The sequence below is a fragment of the Coregonus clupeaformis genome, chromosome 12 (assembly GCF_020615455.1).
Source record: "Coregonus clupeaformis isolate EN_2021a chromosome 12, ASM2061545v1, whole genome shotgun sequence".
Lineage (NCBI taxonomy): Eukaryota > Metazoa > Chordata > Actinopteri > Salmoniformes > Salmonidae > Coregonus > Coregonus clupeaformis.
The window spans coordinates 58,087,781-58,111,484 of record NC_059203.1 but is presented as its reverse complement, the minus strand read 5'-3'; the positions used below and the strand labels follow the sequence as shown (position 1 = coordinate 58,111,484).

Genomic DNA, 23,704 nt, shown 5'->3' with positions numbered 1-23,704 from the left:
CACACCACTTGATAAGATCCACGGCCCAATGACTTGGAACACAAACCATGAAAGAGAGGGGTTTAAAAAGTGCCAAAGGTTGCACACCCATTCAGACCCACTGGTCATTTCAGAGCAATCTTGTGATGATGAGGGCAGAGGCAAAAGCTACATTAGCATGCCCTTTGTGGTCGGTAAAAGCTTGATGAATGAGGCTGTTATTGGGAATTCCATTGATTCACCTGGGGGTGATAGTTAAACAAGCACTTCTTCAGACATGTTGGCATTTCCCATTTGTGAATAAAGTCTGTCATTTATTTTCTTTTGTAATGTACTTTTTGTCAGTAATGTAACCCAACAATGACCTTTCGCCTGGTTTATCGCAGAGGCTACTCTTATCCAAAAAGTCACCACAACCTGTAACCCTACCTCATATCACCTCTGGCAGTCAGCGACCGTCCAGGGACACATCATCAGCTAGCTCTACCTGACTCCTGGCAGGCAGGAGGGTCATGTTTATTAAGCACCAAATGGAGAAGAACAACCTGGACTTATCTAATAAGATACCCTAATTTTTGTTGCAAAACATTTTCCTTCGTGTGCACTAATAAACACGACCCAGGAGTGGATGTCATGACAGCATCATGGACTACCCCCAGGGCACTAGACAGACAGCTGACAAGGATGCTTATGACACAGCCAGGCAGGAAGAGCATCATAATCTGCCAGTAGGGGAACTCTTGGACAGACATTAAAGAGCAAGCCTGCCCTGCAGACTGAGTTGTTGTAGGTAATAGTTCACAGAAGAGCTGTGTGCCATTCGTGGCACTGAGGCATTCACTACGGTGCTTTCGGAGTTACGTTGTGTGCCATGAGAACCTGAGCTAGATTCTAAGTAAACTGTACTAGCAGGTCAGTATAAGATCTGGAGCATGGGGTAGGTGGTTTGGGGGTATAATAACAAAAATGTGATTGTATGGACAAAATCATTTTGGTTGACTAAGTTTGTTTTCTTTCTGAAAGTATTGATTTTTTTGACGGTCATGCAGTAAATGTCAAAGTGAAGAACTGGGGTCATATGAATCTCAAGCAGGTGGTTGGGTGTATTCATGCAAGAGAAATGTCAAGTGTTTTCCATCTTTGCACACTGTACTTAGTGCGCAATGGGCAAACTCCTGCTTGTGTTATCAGACACACCCTATCTTGAGATAATCCCCTTCATCTTTTGACAAGACTTTGAAAATAGTTTATGGTGCCATTCCAATCAGTTACTGTGCAATCTTAACACTGTCAATCATCCACCCACTCACCTTGACCCAAATACCATAGAACACATATGTACCGCACACAGATTGTGCGATAGCGGTCTTCTTGGATGCAACACACATACCTTGCATCCTGTGAGGTAAACATGGTGTACCTGTGTGTCACATTCTGTATAATAACTCCAGTAAACATTGACTTTTGTCCATTCTTTATTACATTATAAAAACAAAGTGCTGCTGATAAACAGAACTTTTTAACTTGCAAATGAACCCCCCCAAAAAAAAAAGAAAAATAATTTATGATACAATAAAACAAAATTATATACAACTAAATCTATATAGTTGCTTCCAAGAGAGCAAACAAATTCTCAGGTTTGAGACCTGTTTGAGGTAGAGTACAGTAAGTCATGCTTTTAACAAAACATAACAGAATGAGTTCCAAGGCATGAGGCATTGTTTCACAATAACGCACCAAATTCCTACCAACAGGTCAGGTCTTTAAAGTTCACACAAGTAAATGGAAGTAGTAATTAACCATTTTAGTAATTAAATGGCAATAATTGACATACATTACATTCAACCCCTTAGAATTTTTACTTTGGATCCAGCCCAAAATTAAAAACAGCAAGAGAAGAACCAAACCACTAGGTATACTGGTTGAATCAATGTTGTTTCCACATAATTTCAATGAAATTACGTTGACACAACATGGAATAGACGTTGAATTGACATCCTGTGCCCAGTGGGAATTTCATAACATGGGGGAATGTGAAAGAGACTGTATAAAAAGGGCCGTTTTTCACTAACAAATGGCTGCTCAATTTGATATAGCTTACGCTACAACATAGGCTTTGTTACATGTAGTCTACTATGAACAATGACTTTGGAAAATCGCTAGGACAATATATTACTAACATTATTGTACTAGGCTGAACGTGGACCTGTTGCTCCAAACCAAACTTTTTTTACACATACACTTTTAACTGTCTCTCAGCAACTTTCACTTCTTCTTAAACAGTCACCGCAGGGGATGGATGACACCATGCATTGTCTTAAGTCAAGACCGGTCTTTTCAAATATCTCTTAATGTTTTATTTTTGCGCCTCATCTCCTCAGTCCCAACATTGCCTCCTGAGCTGCTCCAGTTTAACTTTGAGCTGCTCCTGCCTCTCTCGGAGCTTGTCTTGCTTGACGTTCAGTTTCTGGCCCGCCAGCTCCAGGCTGCGGATGCTGTCGCGTGCCCTCTTCAGGATGACCACCTTGGAGGCCTTGTCGTTGTTGGACAGCTCGGGCACGTTGTCCCTGAGCCTTAGGAAACAGTTCTTCAGCTCGTTGCGGCGTTGCCTCTCCATCACGTTGTGGGTATGCCTCCTCTCCTCCTCATCCTCCACGTCGGTCGACTGCCTAGAGCTAGACTGCTGGTGACTGCTGAGGTGGTGTCGGGACGAGCGGCCCGACGAGCTGTGGTGGTGTCTGTGTGAGTCGGAGGACCGGATGCCCTTGTGGTAGGCGGTTGAGGAGTGCTCGGAGTGGAGAGGTGACGCGGGGCAGGGGGCGGCGTAGTTGTGCTGTAGCTGGATCTCCAGGTGTTGCCGCTTTAAGGCGCGCTGCTGCCGCCGGCTCTCTTCTACCGACTGGGAGGAGGGGCTAGTGGTCCTCTTCACCGTCACCACGTCTATCTCCTCCTCTGTAGAGAGGAAAACCACAAGGGATTGTGTTAGTCAATTCCGATAACGTTTGAAAGACTACATTTCAGATGCCTTGGATTTAGACTAACATTTTTTAATTGCAACTTTCGAGGCAATGCTGCCAACTTTATTTCTAGGTTAATTATATTGCATTGCAAGCTTGCACAGCAGATAATTCATGTTCTTCATTTTTGAAGAAGTGCTTGAGAAATAGTATTCCCATTGAATGGTGCAAGAAAAACACTTGGTCCTAATTTCACTTCCCTTATTATGGAAATTATGGCATTTAAAAGCATGCATGAGAGTTCAACTAATTGCTGTACAGAAGTAACTTTCTAACAGTTCCTCTTAACATTTAAGCAAATAACGAAATAAATCACTAACGCATGGTATAACCTTTTCATTTTCAAGCACATTAGCCACGAATGTGGACCAACTCACCAGAATCGCTTGCACTGCTCGAATACGTTGAGAATTCACCTCCTGCTGAGCCGTAGTCCGAGGTCGACTCGCTGCCTTGCTCCGGACTGTCCAATAGTAAATCCTCATTCTCCAAAGCTTGGCATGCGAGCGCCGCGCTGTGGCAGTCCAGTATGGAGCCGGCAATTTCCTCAAAAATGCTTGTGTCTATGTCCGAGAGCAGTGGGCTGCTGGAGAGCACAGATGATAGCTTCTCCATAGACTTATCACCGAGGCAATGCCATAAACAGTCGTCGGACTCATCTGGCTGTTGGTCCTTTGACGCGGTTGCACTGCCATCGTACAAAAAGTCACAATTCCAATTTAGCTGCGGGTCCTGATCCTCCAGGAGTATATCCGAGACGTAGCTCAACTGGTCCTCCTTGGAAAGTGGTTTGGCATTGAGTCCAGTCTTCAATGGAGGGGACTGGGGTGGCGTGGGGAGCGACTGTAGGTCCTTCATCAAGCTCTGACAGAATTCATCATCAAACAAGAGAGGCTCCGAGTAAAACCAGTCTTGCGACTGGGAAAAACTCTGCAGCATTTTGGCAGAATCTGGGAAGAGGGAAAATAAAGCAGGTTGAGTATGCACGTGATGTAAGTTAACTTAGTGATGCTCTTAGTACTTCGACTGCAAACCCACCAGCAAGCACAACCTTTTAATCATGTTACCATCCTTTGCCCCACCCCAATGAGGGTGGTCATCAACAAACTTTTAACCCCATGACATCATTTAAACAGCTGAGGAGCGCAACATCTCCAAATGTGCATTTTTCTCCTCAAAATAAATAATTTGACTAGGTAAAGATAGATAAGTACCTCAACTCCTCCATGGAGTGAAGAGCGGACTAGAGTTTTTATTTTTGTATTATTAACCTCGACTCCTTCAAGTCGCTTTACGTCAATGCTTTAAAAATTGAAATTATTAATCCCTTAGTGTACTGTTTGTCCTCTTATTGCGTGCCTTTGCAGATTTTTATTTTTTAAATAAAACGTTAATCAAATACAACCACCAACTTTCCTTGTTGAGATTCAATTGGCACATGCTCATTCGCGCTGAGTTGCCATCTTAGAGCAACAGCAACGAGGAATCAGCCGGTGGTTGGTTGTATTTCATTAACGTTTTATTAAAAATTCTATTTTCAGCAAACAAAGAAATGCACGTTAAGAATATACATTTTTGAAGTATTGACGCATAGCAACTCGAACGAATCGGAGGTACATTTCAAAAACGTATCTGCGCTCAACTCCGTGGAGGAGTTTAAGTTACTTGCTAAGGTAAAGATCAACTAGGTAACAATTCAAAGACTGGGAGAGATGCCTCCAGATAAAGATCATTCACTGGCTATTGCGAAAACTTGCCATCTCTAGTCTTGAGCAGTCGATCACACAGTTCTTCAGTAGTCAATTATATATACACACACACATAATTTGTTCCACTGCCGTTTAATATCAACTTATACATCTCTCCCTAGTCCTATTAAGACTCATATTTCAGCAATATACGCACATACCAATGCCTCTCATTGAAAAGGCTGTAACTGCAATGTATCTAGTACAGCTGGTTAAGTTGAGCATTTAATTAATAATAATAAACCATTTAGCAGACGCTTTGACTTAGTCATGCGTGCATACATTTTTTTTTTTTTTGTGTATGGGTGGTCCCGGGGATCGAACACACTACCTTGGTGTTACAAGCGCCGCGCTCTACCAGCTGAGCTACAGAGGATTAAATACCAGTATACATTTTAAAGGGCAAAAGAGGTGCAGTTACCATAAGCAAACATTAGGTTAGCAGAACAGAGAATGGCTTTGGTAGAACTAGGCTGGTTACACATGGACGTTCACCATGGACATTTAATTTGACTAATGTGAATAAAAAGCCGTATGCATCTACAGTTGCACATTTAAACTATTTTGCCGAAGTACATTAGTGCCAACATTTGTCACGGTTTAACGTTACAAGTTTCTATTTTTCTACAAATCACCAACATAAAGATAAAACACAAATGAAGCTAAAACCATTAGAATGAATGACACTTATGTATGCCGTCATGTCGTTTGAAATAAATATAGTTTTAAAAAAGTCAGGTAACTAATAGGTAAACAAAACAAAAAAATGGTATATATATATATATATATATATATATACCACCGGCAAAAACCACGTGAAATAATCTGTGAAGCCGTAAATGCCAACTCTTACCTTTATTATTCCAGGGGTATGAGAAAGGGAAGAATACGTTTTTTTTGTGGCTTGATAAATTCCAACGAAATGAAACCGAGATAAACTAATGTAATTATTCTGCTGTCTGTAAAAGTACTGAAGCTCTGCTGGCGCTGCGTTATCTACCATACCCCACGCTCTACACAAGATCCGTGGGTGTGGTGGCGAGATAATTTCAATATATACGACCACTGCGCAGCAGTATCCTTCCACTGCACAACATTCGCGCCAAAACGTAAAAATCTATATGGAACACTTGAATCAAGAAATATTACACTGCTGTAATAATGTTTGTTGGGTATAAATCCGCGTGGATCAGCTCGGAAAATACGGTGATAAAACACACGCACAGCAAAACATGTTTTAAGGAAGGATCTATATTGTCTGGAGACGCGGATGGATCTGCTCTCCATGCGCATTACGGAATTTCAGGAAAATGGAGACGGACTGGGTACAAATTTACACGGTCCGTGCTACCCGGATTCCATGGGATGTTCCTACCCCATTGCATTTGAAATTTCAACTGGTTAAGGGTAGGGATTGTGTTAGGATTTAGGGTATGGACGTCTCAAGGATCCCAGATAACACTGACCAAATGTACACGTGTGTACTCCCAAAAGCCCGATGTCTCGCCTGGTTCATACCAATAATGTATATAAACCCTGGATTGCATATGTTATGTATTGGCCAGTGAGAGGCTTTGAAGCCACCGGTCGGCCATATTGCCACTCCCCAGAAGGAGCAGTCCTTCATTGGAATGAAATTAATTCTACAGTATTTCAATTAAATGTTTAAAGGAAAAAATTACATGTATTTAAATATTTTTGTTGTTGTAGTGGGGACAGTAATACTAGAACTTCTAAAAAAGAAACACTTTAAGAAAACGGTTTTTATATATGTTTTAATGTATTTTTTAAAAATGTTTAGCTCACATAATATAATTTAAAACTATGCATTAAGGTGCCTGTAATAGAATAAACGTGGCAAAAACAAATGTAGAAATTAATAAATGCATTTCTATTACAAAATATTATTTAACACTGGTGGGGAATGTCAAAACAGTGCCCCCTGTAAGTCATCTAGTGTATATATAAATAATAGGTTCTTACTAGCAATGAGGCAAAACTGTTCTTGGTGATATTTGAATGAGTTGGTCAGCACAGACCATGAGTTTATGGCCATGTTGGACATTTCAAAGCATTTCACCAGCCAGCCCAGTCAGGCACCATAGATTATTTGCAGTTATGTACACCTAACCAGTGGTATAGTGTTCTTTTTTTTTTAGGTGAGGGAGCGCATAAAAAAACAAAAACATAATAAATTCCTCAATCAAAGTTTGTATCGACAGATGTAGCAAATTGAATAGTCCATTATAGAATTTGCATAAAATGCATCCTCCAATTGAAACGTCTCCCTATGCCCACACATACTGTAAAGAACATTTTCTATTTTTAATACCCTCGAACACCAAGTTAGGCATAGGATACTTAATTTCCAAATAGACCATCATCACTGTCAATCGTGAATGATAATTCTTCAGGTTTTACAGGTGAAACGTCCAAACTGCGTCTCCATGCCAACCATTTGATTGATCTCAATCAGTTTAATGGGAATTTGCATTTAGATCATCTTGAATTACCATTTTGCGAGCGAATTAGAGCAGATGGTGTTAATAAACTATTAGCCTTGTATTTTGTTGCAATCAAAGCATTTATCCTGCCTATTGGTGCGCCCTGGCAACAATGGCTCAGCCACACAAGCTCACAGAACGGGCCAGCCGAATGCTGAAGCGCGTAACGCGTAGAAATAGTCTGTCCTCAGTTGCAACACTCACTACCGAGTTCCAAACTGCCTCTGGAAGTAACGTCAGCACTGTTCGTTGGGAGCTTCATGAAATGGCCGAGCAGCCGTACACCAGCCTAAGATCACCATGCCCAATGCCAAGCGTCGGCTGGAGTGGTGTAAAGCTGTAAAACTCTGGAGCAGTGGAAATGCGTTCTGTGGAGTGATGAATAATGCTTCACCATCAGGCAGTCCAATGGCGGCGTTTGGAGGATGCCAGGAGAACGCTACCTGCCCGAATGCATAGTGCCAACTGTAAAGTTTGGTGGAGGAGGAATAATGGTCTGGGGCTGTTTTTCATGGTTTGGGCTAGGTCCCTTAGTTCCAGTGAAGGGAAATCTTAACGCTACAGCATACAATTACATTGTAGACAATTCTGTGCTTCTAACTTTGTGGCAACAGTTTGGTGAAGGCCCTTTCCTGTTTTAGCATGACAATGCCACCGTGCACAAAGTGAGATCCATACAAAAATGGTTTGTTGAGATTTGTGTGGAAGAACTTGACTGGCCTGCACAGAGCCCTGACCTCAACCCCATCGAACACCTTTGGGATGAATTGGAACACCGACTGCGAGCCAGGCCTAATCGCCCAACATCAGAGCCCGACCTCACTAATGCTCTTGTGGCTGAATAGAAGCAAGTCCCTGCAGCAATGTTCCAACATCTAGTGGAAATCCTTCCCAGAAGAGTGGAGGCTGTTATAGCAGCAAAGGGGGGACTAACTCCATATTAATGCCCATGATTTTGAAATTAGATGTTTGACGAGCAGGCGTCCACATACTTTTGGTCATGTAGTGTATGTCTATATGAAGTGTATGCAAATAGATTATACAAGTGGTTAGGCATTTTCAACACACAAATGTTTCTTAAAGGACTATAGGAGAAGTAGTCAATATCTCCTCAACCCTCAACCATGAAAGACTATCATGTATGTTGTTGATGTTAGTTCTGTGTGTGCAGTTAAGGGCAAGGCGTGCTGCTTTGTTTTGAGCCAGCTGACTCTGAGGGGGAAATAACAGAAAAGAGGGGGGATTACGGAAAATATGCACATTGTGTGCCAGGCAGTAAAGTGGACATTCATGCGGTCATGTGTTCTGAGTTTTATTTAATTCATTTATGATTAAATTCAGTCTGTCTAATTAAGTATTAAGACGGAGACAGAACAATGGCGAGGAGGATTACCGAATGTACGTGTGTTTAATCAGAAAAGTTAGGTTTTGAAGAAGTGTAATAACGTTAGCTAGCATGAAGAAAAGCGGGATACAAAACTACGCTAGGCCAAGATGGACAAGATGGCTAACATAATTTCAACCGTATGTCGATAGCAAAGGACTTATTATCGACGAAGAAGCAACAGATGCAACTCGTCAAAGGAGGAGAGCTCTACTTTTGCATCATATGACTTTGCATTTGTTGTTAATGAGAATGTCAGATAGACTTACAGTACCTTTTGTGTGGGGGAGTTGAAATTAGAATGTTGATTGACTCAGGTGCAACTAGCAATGTGATAGCTGAGAATACATGGGAAAGACTGGTCAGATAAAATAAAGTGTCACTCATATGCCCCTAAGACAGTGAGAAAACTGTATTCTTATTAGAGCTCTGCTACCCAACCCGACCAGTGCATTCAGAAAATATTTAGACCTGTCACGACTTCCTCTAAAGCTGCCTCCTCTCCTTGTTCAGGCAGGCTTCGGAGTTCGTTGTCACTGGCCTTCTAGCCACTGCCGCTCCTCATCTCATCATTCCATTTGTTTTGTCTTGTTTATTACACACACCTGGTTCATATCCCCTCATCAGTACCTGTATAAGTGTTCCCTCTGCCCCTTGTCTTTGTGTGTGATTGTTTATTGTGGAGGTTAGATTAGCTTGGTGGAGCTCCTTGTATTTTGTATCACCAGGATATTCACCTGTGTGCCTTGTTGTTTTCCAGTGCGCCGTATTTCCGCACTGGAGTGTTTGACACATTGCTGCGTACCACTGTGTTACGGAATAAACCTTTTATTCTGTGATTTACCCTTCTGCGCCTGACTCCTTCTAAATCACTCACCACAGAATCACACACCCGAACATGGAGTCAGCAGGAGAAGAGAACATGCCTGGAGTCATGGCACAGGTCCGGAAGCATTCTACTATGCTAGCCCGCTTGGGAGAAGCGATGGATTGGGTTCTCCAGGTCGTCCAACGCCTGGAGAGGAGAAGACCCGACCCTTCGGGACCAGCTGAGCGACCGGATCCAGCCACCCACACCCCAGCACCCAGAGGGATTAATCTATCCCGACCGAGGGATTATGACGGGACAGCTGCCCGCTGCCAGGGATTCGTCCTGCATTGGACCTCTACTTCTCAACCATCAACCCGGCACCATCGGAGCGGGAGAAGGTGTCCGCCCTCGTCTCCTGCCTCTCAGGGAAAGCCCTGGAGGGGGCCAATGCAGTCTGGAGTGAAGGAGGAGCCGCGTTGGACAACTACGGGGAGTTCGCTCGCCTCTTCCGGGCAGTCTGCAGCTGGTCCAACTGAGGCAGGGGACGAGGACCGCGCAGGACTTTGCCCTGGAGTTTCGTACTCTAGCGGCTGGATCCGGGTGGAACAAGCGGGCCCTCATCGACAGCTTCCGGTGCAGCCTGCGAGAGGACGTCCGAAGGGAGCTAGCCTGCCGGGATACCATGTTGACTTTCGACCAGCTGGTGGACATGGCCATCCGGTTGGACAACCTGCTAGCTGCAAGAGGACGTCCTGGAAGGGGCCTCCCCGTTTCACCCCCCTTCAACCCGGATTCAGCTCCGATGGAGCTGGGTGGTGCAGCAATCCGGGAGAACGGAGGACGACAGCTCCAGTGTCACTCTTGTGGCAGGAGAGGACATTCTGCTGCACGCTGTCGTCAGGATTCTTCCGGGACTGGAGGCGGCAGGCAGGGCACTCTCGCGTCAACCCAGGTAGCGCAAACCCACACTCGTTCAGAGCCCTCTGCTGCGCACTGCACCATACACATCACCTTCCCTGATTACACAGTAGTTTCCCAGTGTAAGGCGCTGGTCGATTCAGGCGCAGCTGGGAACTTTATGGACAGGTCATAGTCTAGGTATTACGTTGGTTCCCCTATCCATTCCACTGCCCATCAAAGCACTTGACAGTCGACCAATAGGGTCAGGGTTCGTTAGGGAAGTTACAGCACCAGTCACGAATGTTACGCAAGAGACCCATAGAGAGCAAGTCACCTTTTTTATTATTTTGTGACCTGATTTCCCTGTTGTGTTGGGTCTTCCCTGGTTAGCACTACACAACCCCACATTTTCCTGGCCGCAGAGGGTTCTCACGGGGTGGTCGCGAGAGTGTCAGTGTAGGCGCCTAGCTGTTTCCGTTGGTGCAACCATGGTGGAAAGTCCAGACACTACCTCCACCGTGCGCATTCCCCCCGAATACTTCGATTTGGCGCACGCATTTTCCAAAATGCAGACGACCAAATTACCACCTCATCGGGGGGGGGGATTGTGTGATAAACCTCCGGGTAGACGTTGTGCCTCCCAGGAGTCATGTATATCCCCTGTCGCAGGCTGAAACGGAGGCTATGGAGACATACGTCTCCGAGTCCCTACACCAGGGGTTCATACATCCCTCCACTTTGCACGCCTACTCAAGTTTCATTTTTGTGAAGAAGAAAGACAGAGGTCTGAGCCCTTGCATTGATTACCGAGCACAGAACAAGGGGACAATTCATTATAGTTATCCTCTACCCCTCATTCCATCTGTAATCGAGTCAATGCATGGGGCGCGCTTCTTCACAAAATTAGATCTCCGGAGTGCGTACAACCTGGTGCGTGTCCGAGAAGGGGATGAGTGGAAGACAGCATTCAGCACAACCACGGGGCATTACGAATACCTGGTGATACCGTACGGTTTGATGAATGCTCCATCAATCTTCCAGTCCTTTGTGAACAAGGTGTTTTGGGACATTCTTGGTCACGGTTTAGTGGTCTACATCGATTACATTCTGGTGTATTCCGCTACGCGCAACGAGCATGTGTCCCTGGTTCGCAAAGTGCTGGCCCAACTGTTGGAACATTACTTTTATGCCAAGGCAGAAAAGTGTCTGTTTTTCCAACAGTCTGTCTCCTTCCTCGGATACCACATCACCACCTCAGGTGTGGAGATGGAGGGAGATCGCATTTCAGCCGTGCGTAATTTGCCGACTCCAACCACAGTAAAGGAGGTGCAGCGCTTTATTGGCTTTGCCAACTACTATCAGAGGTTTATCCGGGGCTTTGGCAAGGTCGCAGCTCCCATCACCTCTCTGTTGAAGGGTGGTCCGTCCCGGCTCTGCTGGTCTGCTGAGGCTGACAGGGCCTTCAGTACCCTGAGGGCTCTGTTCACCTCAGCCCTGGTACTGGTCCATCCCGATCCATCATTACCGTTCGTAGTGGAGGTGGATGCGTCCGAGGTAGGGATAGGCGCTGTCCTATCTCATCGCTCAGGCACGCCACCCAAGCTCTGCCCCTGTGCCTTCTTCTCCAAGAAGCTCAGCCCGGCGGAGCAGAACTACGATGTTGGTGATCGGGGGCTGTTAGCTTGTAGCTTCATACCCAAGAAGACACAAGGCTGTAATCGCTTCCAAAGGTGCTTCAACATAGTACTGAGTAAAGGGTCTGAATACTTATGTAAATGTGATATTTTATTTTTTACCTGGAACAACAAACGGTTCTGTCTGGAACCAAAAAGGGTTCTCCTATGGGGACAGCCGAAGAACCCTTTTGGAACCCCTTTTTCTAAGAGTGTACTTTCTGACCTGTCCGCCTCTGGGTTGTGTTCATTTGAGAAATGCATGCTGGTAGGGATGCAGAGTCACCTGGACAATAAGGAAAATCTCCAGGTAAAAATACACTTTATCTAGTCTTTGGCCTATACCCTAACATGTTGTTCTTCACATTGTCTCTGGTAAACACACTATATATAAAATCAAACAAAATCAAATCAAAGTTAAGTTGTCACATGCACAGGATACAGGTGTAAACAGTACAGTGAAATGCTTCCTTGCAAGCTCTTCCTCAACAGTGCAGTATACTGTATATAAGTGTCAATATAAAAGTATCAATATTAAAAAATTGAAGATAAAAAGTGTCAATGTCATTTAAGAACAAAATAATATACACTATGTACAAGAACAATATCAATAACGATGGCAGTGATATCGGTGATAGATGAGGTAGGTATATGCATACAATCAGGGGTAAGATGGCTGAGCAGTAGGATTAATGTGTGTGTGTGTGTGTGTGTGTGTGTGTGTAAGAGTGTGTATGTTTCTGAGGGTTTGTTGTGTGTGTGTGAGTGTTAGAAGAGAGTCATGTGAATGTGCATAGAGGCAGTGAAGATAGTCCAAGGGTGCAGGTAGATGGCCATTGACAAACAGCTAAAGCTGTCTGGGGGCCTGTTGGTCCGAGACCTGATGCTTTGGTACTGTCCGCCCGGCGGTAGCAAGAAGTACAGTCTATGGCTGTGGTGGTTGGAGTCTTTGGTGATGTTGAGGGCCTTCCTCCTGGTGTAAATGTACTGGATGACTGGGAACTCGCTCCCAGTGATGGACTGGGCCGTCCGCACCACGCATGAACAAGGGAGTCTAAATTCAGAGAGCCTTTTTCTGCCTGCCCACGACTTTGGTGTAGGGCATGTGATGTCCATGGCCTCTTCGTCGCAAAACTTTATGATCTTCTCAAAAATATATGTTTGTCGAGTTGTGTCCAGTCCAGGTGGTCCTTGTACAGGCAGACCATCTCTGGGAGGAAGTAGGCTTTAACTAGCAATGCAAACAGATTTCAGACAAAATGAGATACGATTTATAACGTTTGCTGACATTAGATACCAAGTTACTAACATTAGCTAGCTAGCTAGCTAGGTTTAATGTTGGCTAGCTAATGTTAGCTAGCCAGTCAGCTAACAATAGCTAGCCAGCTAACAGTAGGCTTCAACTAGCAATGCAAATGACTTTATAATAAAATTAGATACTAATAATTTCTGTACATGAAGCTAATGTTAGGCTTTTACCCGTATACATGGACGAATGCTTCATAGCAGACTGGAACTCCTTTGACTAACACTAGAAACGCTAAAGCAGTCATTTTGACTGCTCATTCATTTAATATTTGTATTACTCTGAAATGTTTTAAATCATGTCCCCCTCCGTCGACTTTTCCTAAAACAGTCTGTATAACACACTATTGTTGTTAGAATCTTAATATCACAAACAGAACTGGAGTTTTAACCATTTTTAGGAGGGCATGTCATTTTTTGAATGGTTTTCACCCGTTGCCCCTCCTTCTCCCGACAGTAGGGCCTAATCGCCTCCTTCTCCTGACAGTTGAATGTGCAGTGCCCAGCTGATAATCACCCAGATAATTGCATCGAATCTGAACCTAAACAATACCTACATTAATTTCACACATATAACAACAGATGGAATAAATTAAGTAAAGTATGATGGGGGAGAATGGATGAGTTGATGAGCATCTTGATGGTTGGGGTATTTCTTTTATTTTGTTGTTATAAAAATAAGCTGTGTACCGTGTTCCAACACATATGCTTTCTGTTTAATAGTTGTAACAAAGGCACTCCACAAATAACATTTATTGAACACTTGAACTTTTGTGTTTTTAATGGTTTATTGTTTTTACATACAGTACCAGTCAAAAGTTTGGACACACCTACTCATTCAAGGGTTTTTCTTTATTTTTACTATTTTCTACATTGTAAAATAATAGTGAAGACATCAAAACTATGAAATAACACATATGGAATCATTTAGTAACCAAAAAAGTCTTAAACAAAACAAAATATATGTTATATTTGAGATTCTTCAAAGTAGCCACCCTTTGCCTTGATGACAGCTTTGCACACTCTTGGCATTCTTTCAACCAGCTTCATGAGGAATGCTTTTCCAACAGTCTTGAAGGAGTTCCCACATATGCTGAGCACTTGTTGGCTGCTTTTCCTTCACTCTGCGGTCCAACTCATCCCAAACCATCTCAATTGGGTTGAGGTCGGGTGATTGTGGAGGCCAGGTCATCTGATGCAGCACTCCATCACTCTCCTTGGTCAAATAGCTCTTAAACGTTAGGTAGTAAGTGGCTACTGTGCTTGACATTTAGCTAGCTTGTTGCTACCTGGATAGCTACTAGTAAACAATAGCTGGAACGACCTAGCGAACAGACGCGAACTGGCTGAGTCAATTCAGTGGCTAGCTTTGCACTTGGCTAGCTAACAGTAGCTGCTAGGGGTAAGTCATAACCTACATTTGTGTTTTGTTTTTACATATTGGTAGCCAGAGTCGTTCAAGGAATTCGGGACATGGGTGACTAGTTAACGTTAGCTTGGCTCTCTCTGTGTGTTCGTGCCGTGAAAGGAGGGGTTTCTTCTTTGTCTGAAAGCAATGGCTAGTTAGTATGCTAACTATTCTAGCTAACTAACTGGCTGAATAAGTTGACGACGGACTCGCTCAAGATGTCGGGACTAACCCACAACGTTAGACACGGACACGAACGATCTGCTTGGCGTGTTGACACACTGGTGGTTTGTTGTGGCCGAGTATTGGTGCTAAACCGTTTTGTTGGAGTCCGGCATGCTAGCTGGCTGTGGTGTCTTATGACTAGGTGCCCTGGACAATTTTCACAGAATAATATTGTACCAATTTAGCTAGCTGAATAAACTAAGTTAGTCTATTCATAGAAAAAATTGAACCGCTGTAGTTTACAGCAATTATAGTTTCTGAGGTGGAAGTTGGGAGAGTTATATTTGGGTGTTGTGGTGAGGGAGGCCCCGCTCTCTCCTTTCCCAGATGTTTAGTTCATTTCATTCCGATCTCCTCTGCATTATTGTAGCCATCTGCTGCAGCCTGTCAACTATGCCTCTGCCTTTCCCTGTTCTCTCCTCTCCGCACAGGCTACACAAACGCCTCACACCGCGTGACTGCTGCCTCTCTAACCTGGTGGTCCCTGCACGCACCACCCACGTGGAGTTCCAGGTCTCAGGCAGCCTCTGGAACTGCCGTTCTGCTGCCAACAAGGCAGAGTTCATCTCAGCCTATGCTACCCTCCAGTCCCTCGACTTCTTGGCGCTGATGGAAACATGGATTACCACTGAAAACACTGCTACTCCTACTGCTCTCTCCTCGTCTGACCATGTGTTCTCGCATACCCCGAGAGCATCTGGTCAGCGGGGTGGTGGCACAGGAATCCTCATCTCTCCCAAGTGGACATTCTCTATTTTTCCCCTGACCCATCTGTCTATCTCCTCATTTATATTCCATGCTGTCACAGTCACTAGCCCATTTAAGCTTAATATCCTTGTCATTTATCGCCCTCCAGGTTCCCTTGGAGAGTTCATCAATGAGCTTGACGCCTTGATAAGTTCCTTTCCTGAGGATGGCTCACCCCTCACAGTTCTAGGGGACTTCAACCTCCCTACGTCTACCTTTGACTCATTTCTCTCTGCCTCCTTCTTTCCACTCCTCTCCTCTTTTGACCTCAACCTCTCACCGTCCCCCCCTACTCACAAGGCAGGCAATACGCTTGACCTCATCTTTACTAGATGCTGTTCTTCTACTAATCTCACTGCAACTCCCCTCCATGTCTCCGACCACTACTTTGTATCCTTTTCTCTCTCGCTCTCCTCCAACACTACTCACTCTGCCCCTACTCAGATGGTAATGCGCCATCGCAACCTTCGCTCTCTCTCTCCCGCTACTCTCTCCTCTTCCATCCTATCATCTCTTCCCTCTGCTAAATCCTTCTCCCTCCAATCTCCTGATTCTGCCTCCTCAACACTCCTCTCCTACCTTTCTGCATCCTTTGACTCTCTATGTCCCCTATCCTCCCGGCCGGCTCGGTCCTCCCCTCCAGCTCCGTGGCTTGATGACTCATTGCGAGCTCACAGAACAGGGCTCCGGGCAGCCGAGCGGAAATGGAGGAAAACTAGACTCCCTGCGGACCTGGCATCTGTTTCTGCTGCTAAGGCCACTTTCTACCACTCTAAATTCCAAGCATCTGCCTCTAACCCTAGGAAGCTCTTTGCCACCTTCTCCTCCCTGCTGAATCCTCCTGCCCCTCCCCCCCTCCTCCCTCTCTGTGGATGACTTCGTCAACCATTTTGAAAAGAAGGATGACGACATCCGATCCTCGTTTGTTAAGTAAAATGACACTGCTGGTCCTGCTCACACTGCCCTACCCTATGCTTTGACTTCTTTCTCCCCTCTCTCTCCAGATAAAATCTTGCGACTTGTGACGGCCGGCCGCCCAACAACCTGCCCGCTTGACCCTATCCCCTCCTCTCTTCTCCAGACCATTTCCGGTGACCTTCTCCCTTACCTCACCTCGCTGATCAACTCATCCTTGACCGCTGGCTATGTCCCTTCCGTCTTCAAGAGAGCGAGAGTTGCACCCCTTCTCAAAAAACCAACACTCGATCCCTCTGATGTCAACAACTACAGACTAGTATCCCTTCTTTCTTTTCTCTCCAAAACTATTGAGCGTGCCGTCTTTAGCCAACTCTCTTGCTATCTCTCTCAGAATGACCTTCTTGATCCAAACCAGTCAGGTTTCAAGACTGGTCATTCAACTGAGACTGCTCTTCTCTGTTTCACGGAGGCTCTCCGCACTGCTAAAGCTAACTCTCACTCCTCTGCTCTTGTCCTTCTAGACCTGTCTGCTGCCTTTGATACTGTGAACCATCAGATCCTCCTCTCCACCCTCTCCGAGCTGGGCATCTCCGGCGCGGCTCACTCTTGGATTGCGTCCTACCTGACCGGTCGCTCCTACCAAGTGGCGTGGCGAGAAGCTGTCTCCGCACCACGTGCTCTCACCACTGGTGTCCCCCAGGGCTCAGTTCTAGGCCCTCTCCTATTCTCGCTATACACCAAGTCACTTGGCTCTGTCATATCCTCACATGGCCTCTCCTATCATTGCTACGCAGATGACACACAACTAATCTTCTCCTTTCCCCCTTCTGATAACCAGGTGGCGAATCGCATCTCTGAATGTCTGGCAGACATATCAGTATGGATGACGGATCACCACCTCAAGCTGAACCTTGGCAAGACGGAGCTGCTCTTCCTCCCCGGGCAGGACTGCCCGTTCCATGATCTCGCCATCACGGTTGACAACTGCGTTGTGTCCTCCTCCCAGAGTGCGAAGAGTCTTGGCGTGACCCTGGACAACACCCTGTCGTTCTCCGCTAACATCAAGGCGGTGACCCGATCTTGTAGGTTCATGCTCTACAACATTCGGAGAGTACGACCCTGCCTTACACAGGAAGCGGCACAGGTCCTAATCCAGGCACTTGTCATCTCCCGTCTGGATTACTGCAACTCACTGTTGGCTGGGCTCCCTACCTGTGCCATTAAACCCCTACAACTCATCCAGAATGCCGCAGCCCGTCTAGTGTTCAACCTTACCAAGTTCCCGCTCCTCTGCACACTCCACTGGCTTCCAGTTGAAGCTCGCATCTGCTACAAGACCATGGTGCTTGCCTACGGAGCTGTGAGGGGAACGGCACCTCCGTACCTTCAGGCTCTGATCAGTCCCTACACCCAAACGAGGGCATTGCGTTCATCCACCTCTGGCCTGCTGGCTCCCCTACCTCTGCGGAAGCACAGTTCCCGCTCAGCCCAGTCAAAACTGTTCGCTGCTCTGGCACCCCAATGGTGGAACAAGCTCCCTCACGACGCCAGGACAGTGGAGTCACTCACCACCTTCTGGAGACATTTGAAATCCCACCTCTTTAAGGAATACCTGGGATAGGATAAAGTAATCCTTCTACCCCCCTTATCCCCCCAAAAAAAAAGAAAAAAAAGAAAACATTGTAAAGTTGTTATCCCACTAGCTATAAGGTGAATGCACCAATTTGTAAGTCGCTCTGGATAAGAGCGTCTGCTAAATGACGTAAATGTAATACAGCCTGGTGGTGTGTTTTGGGTCATTGTCCTGTTGAAAAACAAATGATAGTCCCACTAAGCGCAAACCAGATGGGATGGCGTATCGCTGCAGAATGCTGTGGTAGCCATGCTGGTTAAGTGTGCCTTGAATTCTAAATAAATCACTGACAGTGTCACCAGCAAAGCATCCCCACACCATCACGCCTCCTCCTCCATGCTTCATGGTGGGAAACACACATGCAGAGATCATCCGTTCACCTACTCTTTGTCTCACAAAGACACGGCGGTTGGGACCAAAAATCTCAAATTTGGACTCATCAGACCAAAGGACAGATTTTCACCGGTCTAATGTCCATTGCTCATGTTTCTTGGCCCAAGCAAGTCTGTTCTTCTTATTGGTGTCCTTTAGTAGTGGTTTCTTTGCAGCAATTCGACCAAGAAGGCCTGATTAACGCAGTCTCCTCTGAACAGTTGATGTTGAGATGTGTCTGGTACTTGAACTCTGTGAAGCATTTATTTGGGCTGCAATCTGAGGTGCAGTTGACTCTAATGAACTTGTCCTCTGCATCAGAGGTAACTCTGGCTTCCTTTCCTGTGGCGATCCTCATGAGAGCCAGTTTCATCATAGTGCTTGATGGTTTTTGCGACTGCACTTGAAGAAACTTCTTGAAAGTTCTTGAAATTTCCGTCTTGACTGACCTTCATGTCTTAAAGTAATGATGGACTGTCATTTCTCTTTGCTTATTTGAGCTGTTCTTGCCATAATATGGACTTGGTCTTTTACCAAATAGGGCTATCTTCTGTATACCAACCCTACTTTGTCACAACACAACTGATTGGCTCAAACGCATTAAGAAGGAAAGAAATTCCACAAATGAACTTTTAACAAGGCACACCTGTTAATTGAAATGCATTCCAGGTGACTACCTCATGGAGCTGGTTGAGAGAATGCCAAGAGTGTGCAAAGCTGTCATCATGGCAAAGGGTGGCTACTTTGAAGAATCTCAAATATAAAATATATTTTGATTTATTTAACACTTTTTTGGTTACTACATGATTCCATATGTGTTATTTCATAGTTTTGATGTCTTCAATATTATTCTACAATGTAGAAAATAGTAAAAAATAAAGAAAAACCCTTGAATGAGTAGGTGTGTCCAAACTTTTGACTGGTACTGTATACAGTTAGATAAAGTAATGAAAATGCCAAGCAGGTCTAGTGTTAATTAGAAGGTCCTCTGTCGTTTGCATTTCGTCTGCTCAGCTTTCTTAGGATGTTGTGTCATGTCACTCCAGTTCACACTGACAGTGTTCAATTGTCCAAGAATCATCGCATCTTTGCTTCTCTGTCATGGATGCCATGTTTGCCCTTTGCTTGTAGATGTAATCCAGTGAGAGTTGTTTTATACAAGACCCTTGTGACTTCTCTTTTTGACTCTCTCCACATTTGCAATCAAACTTCAGAATTTCATACTCTTCTTCTACCGGGCTTTCCATTGAGTTCAAAACTCGGTCCACTTCTTCTGTGACAGAAAATGCCAAGGGAAGCAAGGCTTCCCCAAAAGATTGATCAAGACAATAAAAATAAATAAAAATATAAAATAATATATATTTAGTCTCTCTGTGTTTCATAATGTTCCTTCAATTCGCAATAGGCTGAATGTATCTCACCGGAGAAAGCATCCGAGCGAGTGAAACAGCGCCCCTCTGTCTCTATGTGTAGGCCATCTATCTGATGCTTTCTGGTCCAAAAGAGTATAACATTGTTGCCGCCCATAGCATTGAATGCAAGGGAAGCCAGCGAGCATTTGGCCTCCCTTGATAATTTTTAAAATAAAATAATAGCCAATCAGCGTTGAGCTAAACTGAGTCTCTCCAGAGATGTTTGATCAGGTTCAAGTCCGGAGTCTGGCTGGGCCATTCAAGGACATTCAGAGACTTGTCCCGAAGCCACTCCTGCGCTGTCTTGGCTGTGTGCTTAGGGTTGTTGTCCTGATGGAAGGTGGACCTTCGCTGCAGTCTGAGGTCCTGAGCGCTCTGGAGCAGGTTTTCAACAAGGATCTCTCTGAACTTTGCTCCGTTCATCTTTCTCTCGATCCTGACTAGTCGCCCAGTCCCTGCCGCTGAAAAACACCACCACAGTATGATGATGCCACCACCATGCTTCACCTTAGGGATGGTGCCAGGTTTCCTCCAGACGTGATGCTTGGCTTTCAGGCCAGAGTTCAATATTGGTTTCATCAGACCAGAGAATCTTGTTTCTCATGGTCTGAGTGTCCTTTAGGTGCCTTTTGGCCAACTCCAAGCAGGCTGTTGTGCCTTTTATTGAGGAGTGGCTTCCGTCTGGCCACTCTACCATAAAGGCCTGATTGGTGGAGAGCTGCAGAGATGGTTGTCCTTCTGGAAGGTTCTCCCATCTCCACAGAGGAACTCTGGAGCACTGTCAGAGTGACCATTGGGTTGTTTGTCATCTCCTTGACCAAGGCCCTTCTCCCCCGATTGCTCAGTTTGGCCGGGCGGCCAGCTCTATGAAGAGTCTTGGTGGTTCCAAACTTATTCCATTTAAGAATAATGGAGGCCAAGCATACTCACTTTAAATTGTACTACCTTATTAAAAACTGATTTAAATTTTTCTCTCTAACCAAGTAGATCATTTATATTTAGGCTTCCTTACTGGTATATATAAAAACGTTTATAGATCTAACTTAATTAGATTATATAACTTTTTCTAAATGACAAAATATTAGATCAATGTACCTCAAAATCGTTTTGTTGGAGTGACTTAAAAAGTTGAGACGAGAAAGATGCATTTTTTTGTGGCATCCAGTGTAAAAAATAATAATTGGGGACATAAAGTGGTTTCTGTGAGAATTACAGGAGGGGGGAATTTAACCCCAAGCCACCCTAGTGGTTTGGGCTAATGTGAAAACATAAACCCACTAATGGTCCCGCTTATAGAGGTTTATGATAAGCGATCATTCAATATATTAAAGTTCAATTAGCCTCAATTCTTCATCAGAATAGGCTACTCTGGCTCAAGTAAATAAGGTTTGACAACATCTTCCTCCTCACTCATAACTCTTTCGTTGTCAGACATGTTCTTGGTTGTTATTTTGTAAGAGAACTATAACGCGACTTCAAGGTGCAATATGCAGAAATCACTCCGCCATTTCCTGGTTGCAAAAATTCTAATAGTTCACCCAATTTCAGTTTGCAGTGCCTTCGGAAAGTATTCACACTCCTTGAGGTTTTCTACATTTTGTTGTGTTACAACTTGAATTTAAAATTGATTAAATTGAGGTTTATGTCAGTGGCCTACACACAATAGCCCATAATGTCAAAGTTGAATTATGTTTTTAGAAATTAAGAAATTAAGAGCTGAAACCCCTTTGTTATGACAAGCCTAAATAAGTTCAGTAGTAAAAATGTGCTTAACAAGTCACATAAGTTGCATGGACTCTGTGTGCGATAATAGTGTTTAACATGATTTTTTAATGACTACCTCATCTCTGTATCCCACACATACAATTATCTGTAAGGTCCCTCAGTCGAGCAGTGAATTTCAAACACAGATTCAAAACCAGGGAGGTTTTCCAATGCTTCACGAAGAAGGGCACCTATTGGCAGATGGGTAAAAAAAAAAAAGCAGACATTGCATATCCCTTTGAGCATGGTGAAGTTATTAATGACACTTTGAATGGTGTATCAATACACCCGGTCACTACAAAGATGCAGGCATCCTTCCTAACCCATTTGCCGGAGAGGAAGGAAACCGTTCAGTGATTTCACCATGAAGCCAATGCTCACTTTAAAACAGTTAGAGTTTAATGGCTGTGATAGGAGAAAACTGAGGATGGATCAGCAACCTTTTAGTTTCTCCACAACACTAACCTAATTGACAGTGAAAAGAAGGAAATCTGTACAGAATAAAAAAATTCTAAAACATGCATCCTGTTTGAAACAATGCACTAAAGTAATACTGCAAAAACGTTTTGTCCTGAATACAAAGTGTTATGTTTGGAGCAAATCCAATACAACACATTACTGAGTACCACTCTCCATATTTTCATGCATAGTGTTGGCTGCATCATGTCATGTGTATGCTTGTATTCTATAAGGATTAGGGAGTTTTCCAGGTGAAAAAAAAGAAACAGAATGGAGCTAAGCACAAGCAAAATCCTAGAGGAAAACCTGGTTCAGTCTGCTTTCCACCAGACACTGGGAGATGAATTCACCTTTCAGCAGGACAATAACCTAAAACACAAGGTCAAATCTACACTGGAGTGGTTTACCAAGAAACAGTGAATGTTCCTGAGTGGCCATGTTACAGTTTTGACTTAAATCTACTTGAGAATCTATGGCATGTCCTGAAATGGGTTCTCTAGCAATGATCAACAACCAATTTGACAGAGCTTTAAGAATTTTGAAAATAATAATGGGCAAATGTTGCACAATCCAGGTCTGGAAAGCTCTTAGAGACTTACTCAGAAAGACTCACAGCTGTAATTGATGCCAAAGGTGCTTCTACAAAGTATTGACTCAGGGGTGTGAATACTTATGTAAAATATATCTCTGTATTTAATTTTCAAAAAATTTGCTAAAATGTCTAAAAACATGTTTTCACTTTGTCATTACGGGGTACTGTGTGTAGATGGGTGAATTTTTATTTATTTAATCAATTTTGAATTCAGGCTGTAATACAACAAAATGTGGAATAAGTCAAAGGGTGCGAATACTTTCTGAAGGCACTGTATGTGACAAAACATGCATGTATATTGTAGAGAATCATTGTACCATCCAAACTGTGAAAGATCTTTTCAATAACTACAAATATTGTATTTTCATCTGTTTGAAGCGGGTGTACAACACTGAATGTAAAAGACACCTAAAATTAAACTTAAAAGGCAATTTCACCCTGGGGGAATCTGGGCTTGTTGTCATCATGTCAGAGGCATTTCTAGGTCAGTGAGATGTACTTCACAAATAATTGCCCGGGAGGAAGGCAGGTCTGGTTAAATCACATTTTCTGGTGTAACTATCTGTCGCTACAGTTCCCTGCACTTTACTACACTACACTGTTCATAATGTATTTTTTTAAATCATATAACAACATGATTCTTGTTGAATTTTTATTTAACAAGGCAAGTCAGTTAAGAACAAATTCTTACTTACAATGACGGCCTACCACAGCCAAACCCGGGACAACCCGCACCACCCTATTGGACTCCCAATCATGGCTGGGTTGTGATACAGCCTGGAATCGAACCAGGATCTGTAGTGATGCCTCTAGCACTGAGATGCAGTGCCTTAGACTGCTGCGCCACTCGGGA

The 23,704-nt window shown here is 44.2% G+C and overlaps 1 protein-coding gene across 2 annotated transcripts; it reads right to left on the bottom strand.

Annotated features, from left to right (window-relative positions):
• Window positions 1-1,436: 1,436 nt before the first annotated feature.
• LOC121578302 (transcriptional regulator Myc-2-like) lies at window positions 1,437-5,790 on the bottom strand. 2 transcript variants are annotated; one of them, XM_041892586.2, is made up of 3 exons: window positions 5,598-5,790; window positions 3,374-3,946; window positions 1,437-2,931 (listed from the first exon to the last, which is right to left on the bottom strand). In XM_041892586.2, exons 2-3 carry the CDS (start codon window positions 3,933-3,935, stop codon window positions 2,357-2,359), a joined length of 1,137 nt encoding a protein of 378 aa, XP_041748520.2. In that variant the 5' UTR covers window positions 3,936-3,946; window positions 5,598-5,790; the 3' UTR covers window positions 1,437-2,356. The 2 variants fall into 2 exon arrangements, with proteins under 2 accessions (XP_041748520.2, XP_045080028.1); XM_045224093.1 differs by lacking the exon at window positions 5,598-5,790 and having other exon boundaries at window positions 3,374-4,986.
• Between the last annotated feature and the right edge of the window lie 17,914 nt (window positions 5,791-23,704).

Coding starts and splice junctions, on each gene's coding strand:
- LOC121578302 (XM_041892586.2), bottom strand. CDS start 3,935: ATGCTGCAGAGTTTTTCCCAGTCGCAAGACTGGTTTTACTCGGAGCCT. Junction 2,932..3,373: donor GAGCAGTGCAAGCGATTCTG/GTGAGTTGGTCC, acceptor TCCTCTCTACAG/AGGAGGAGATAGACGTGGTG.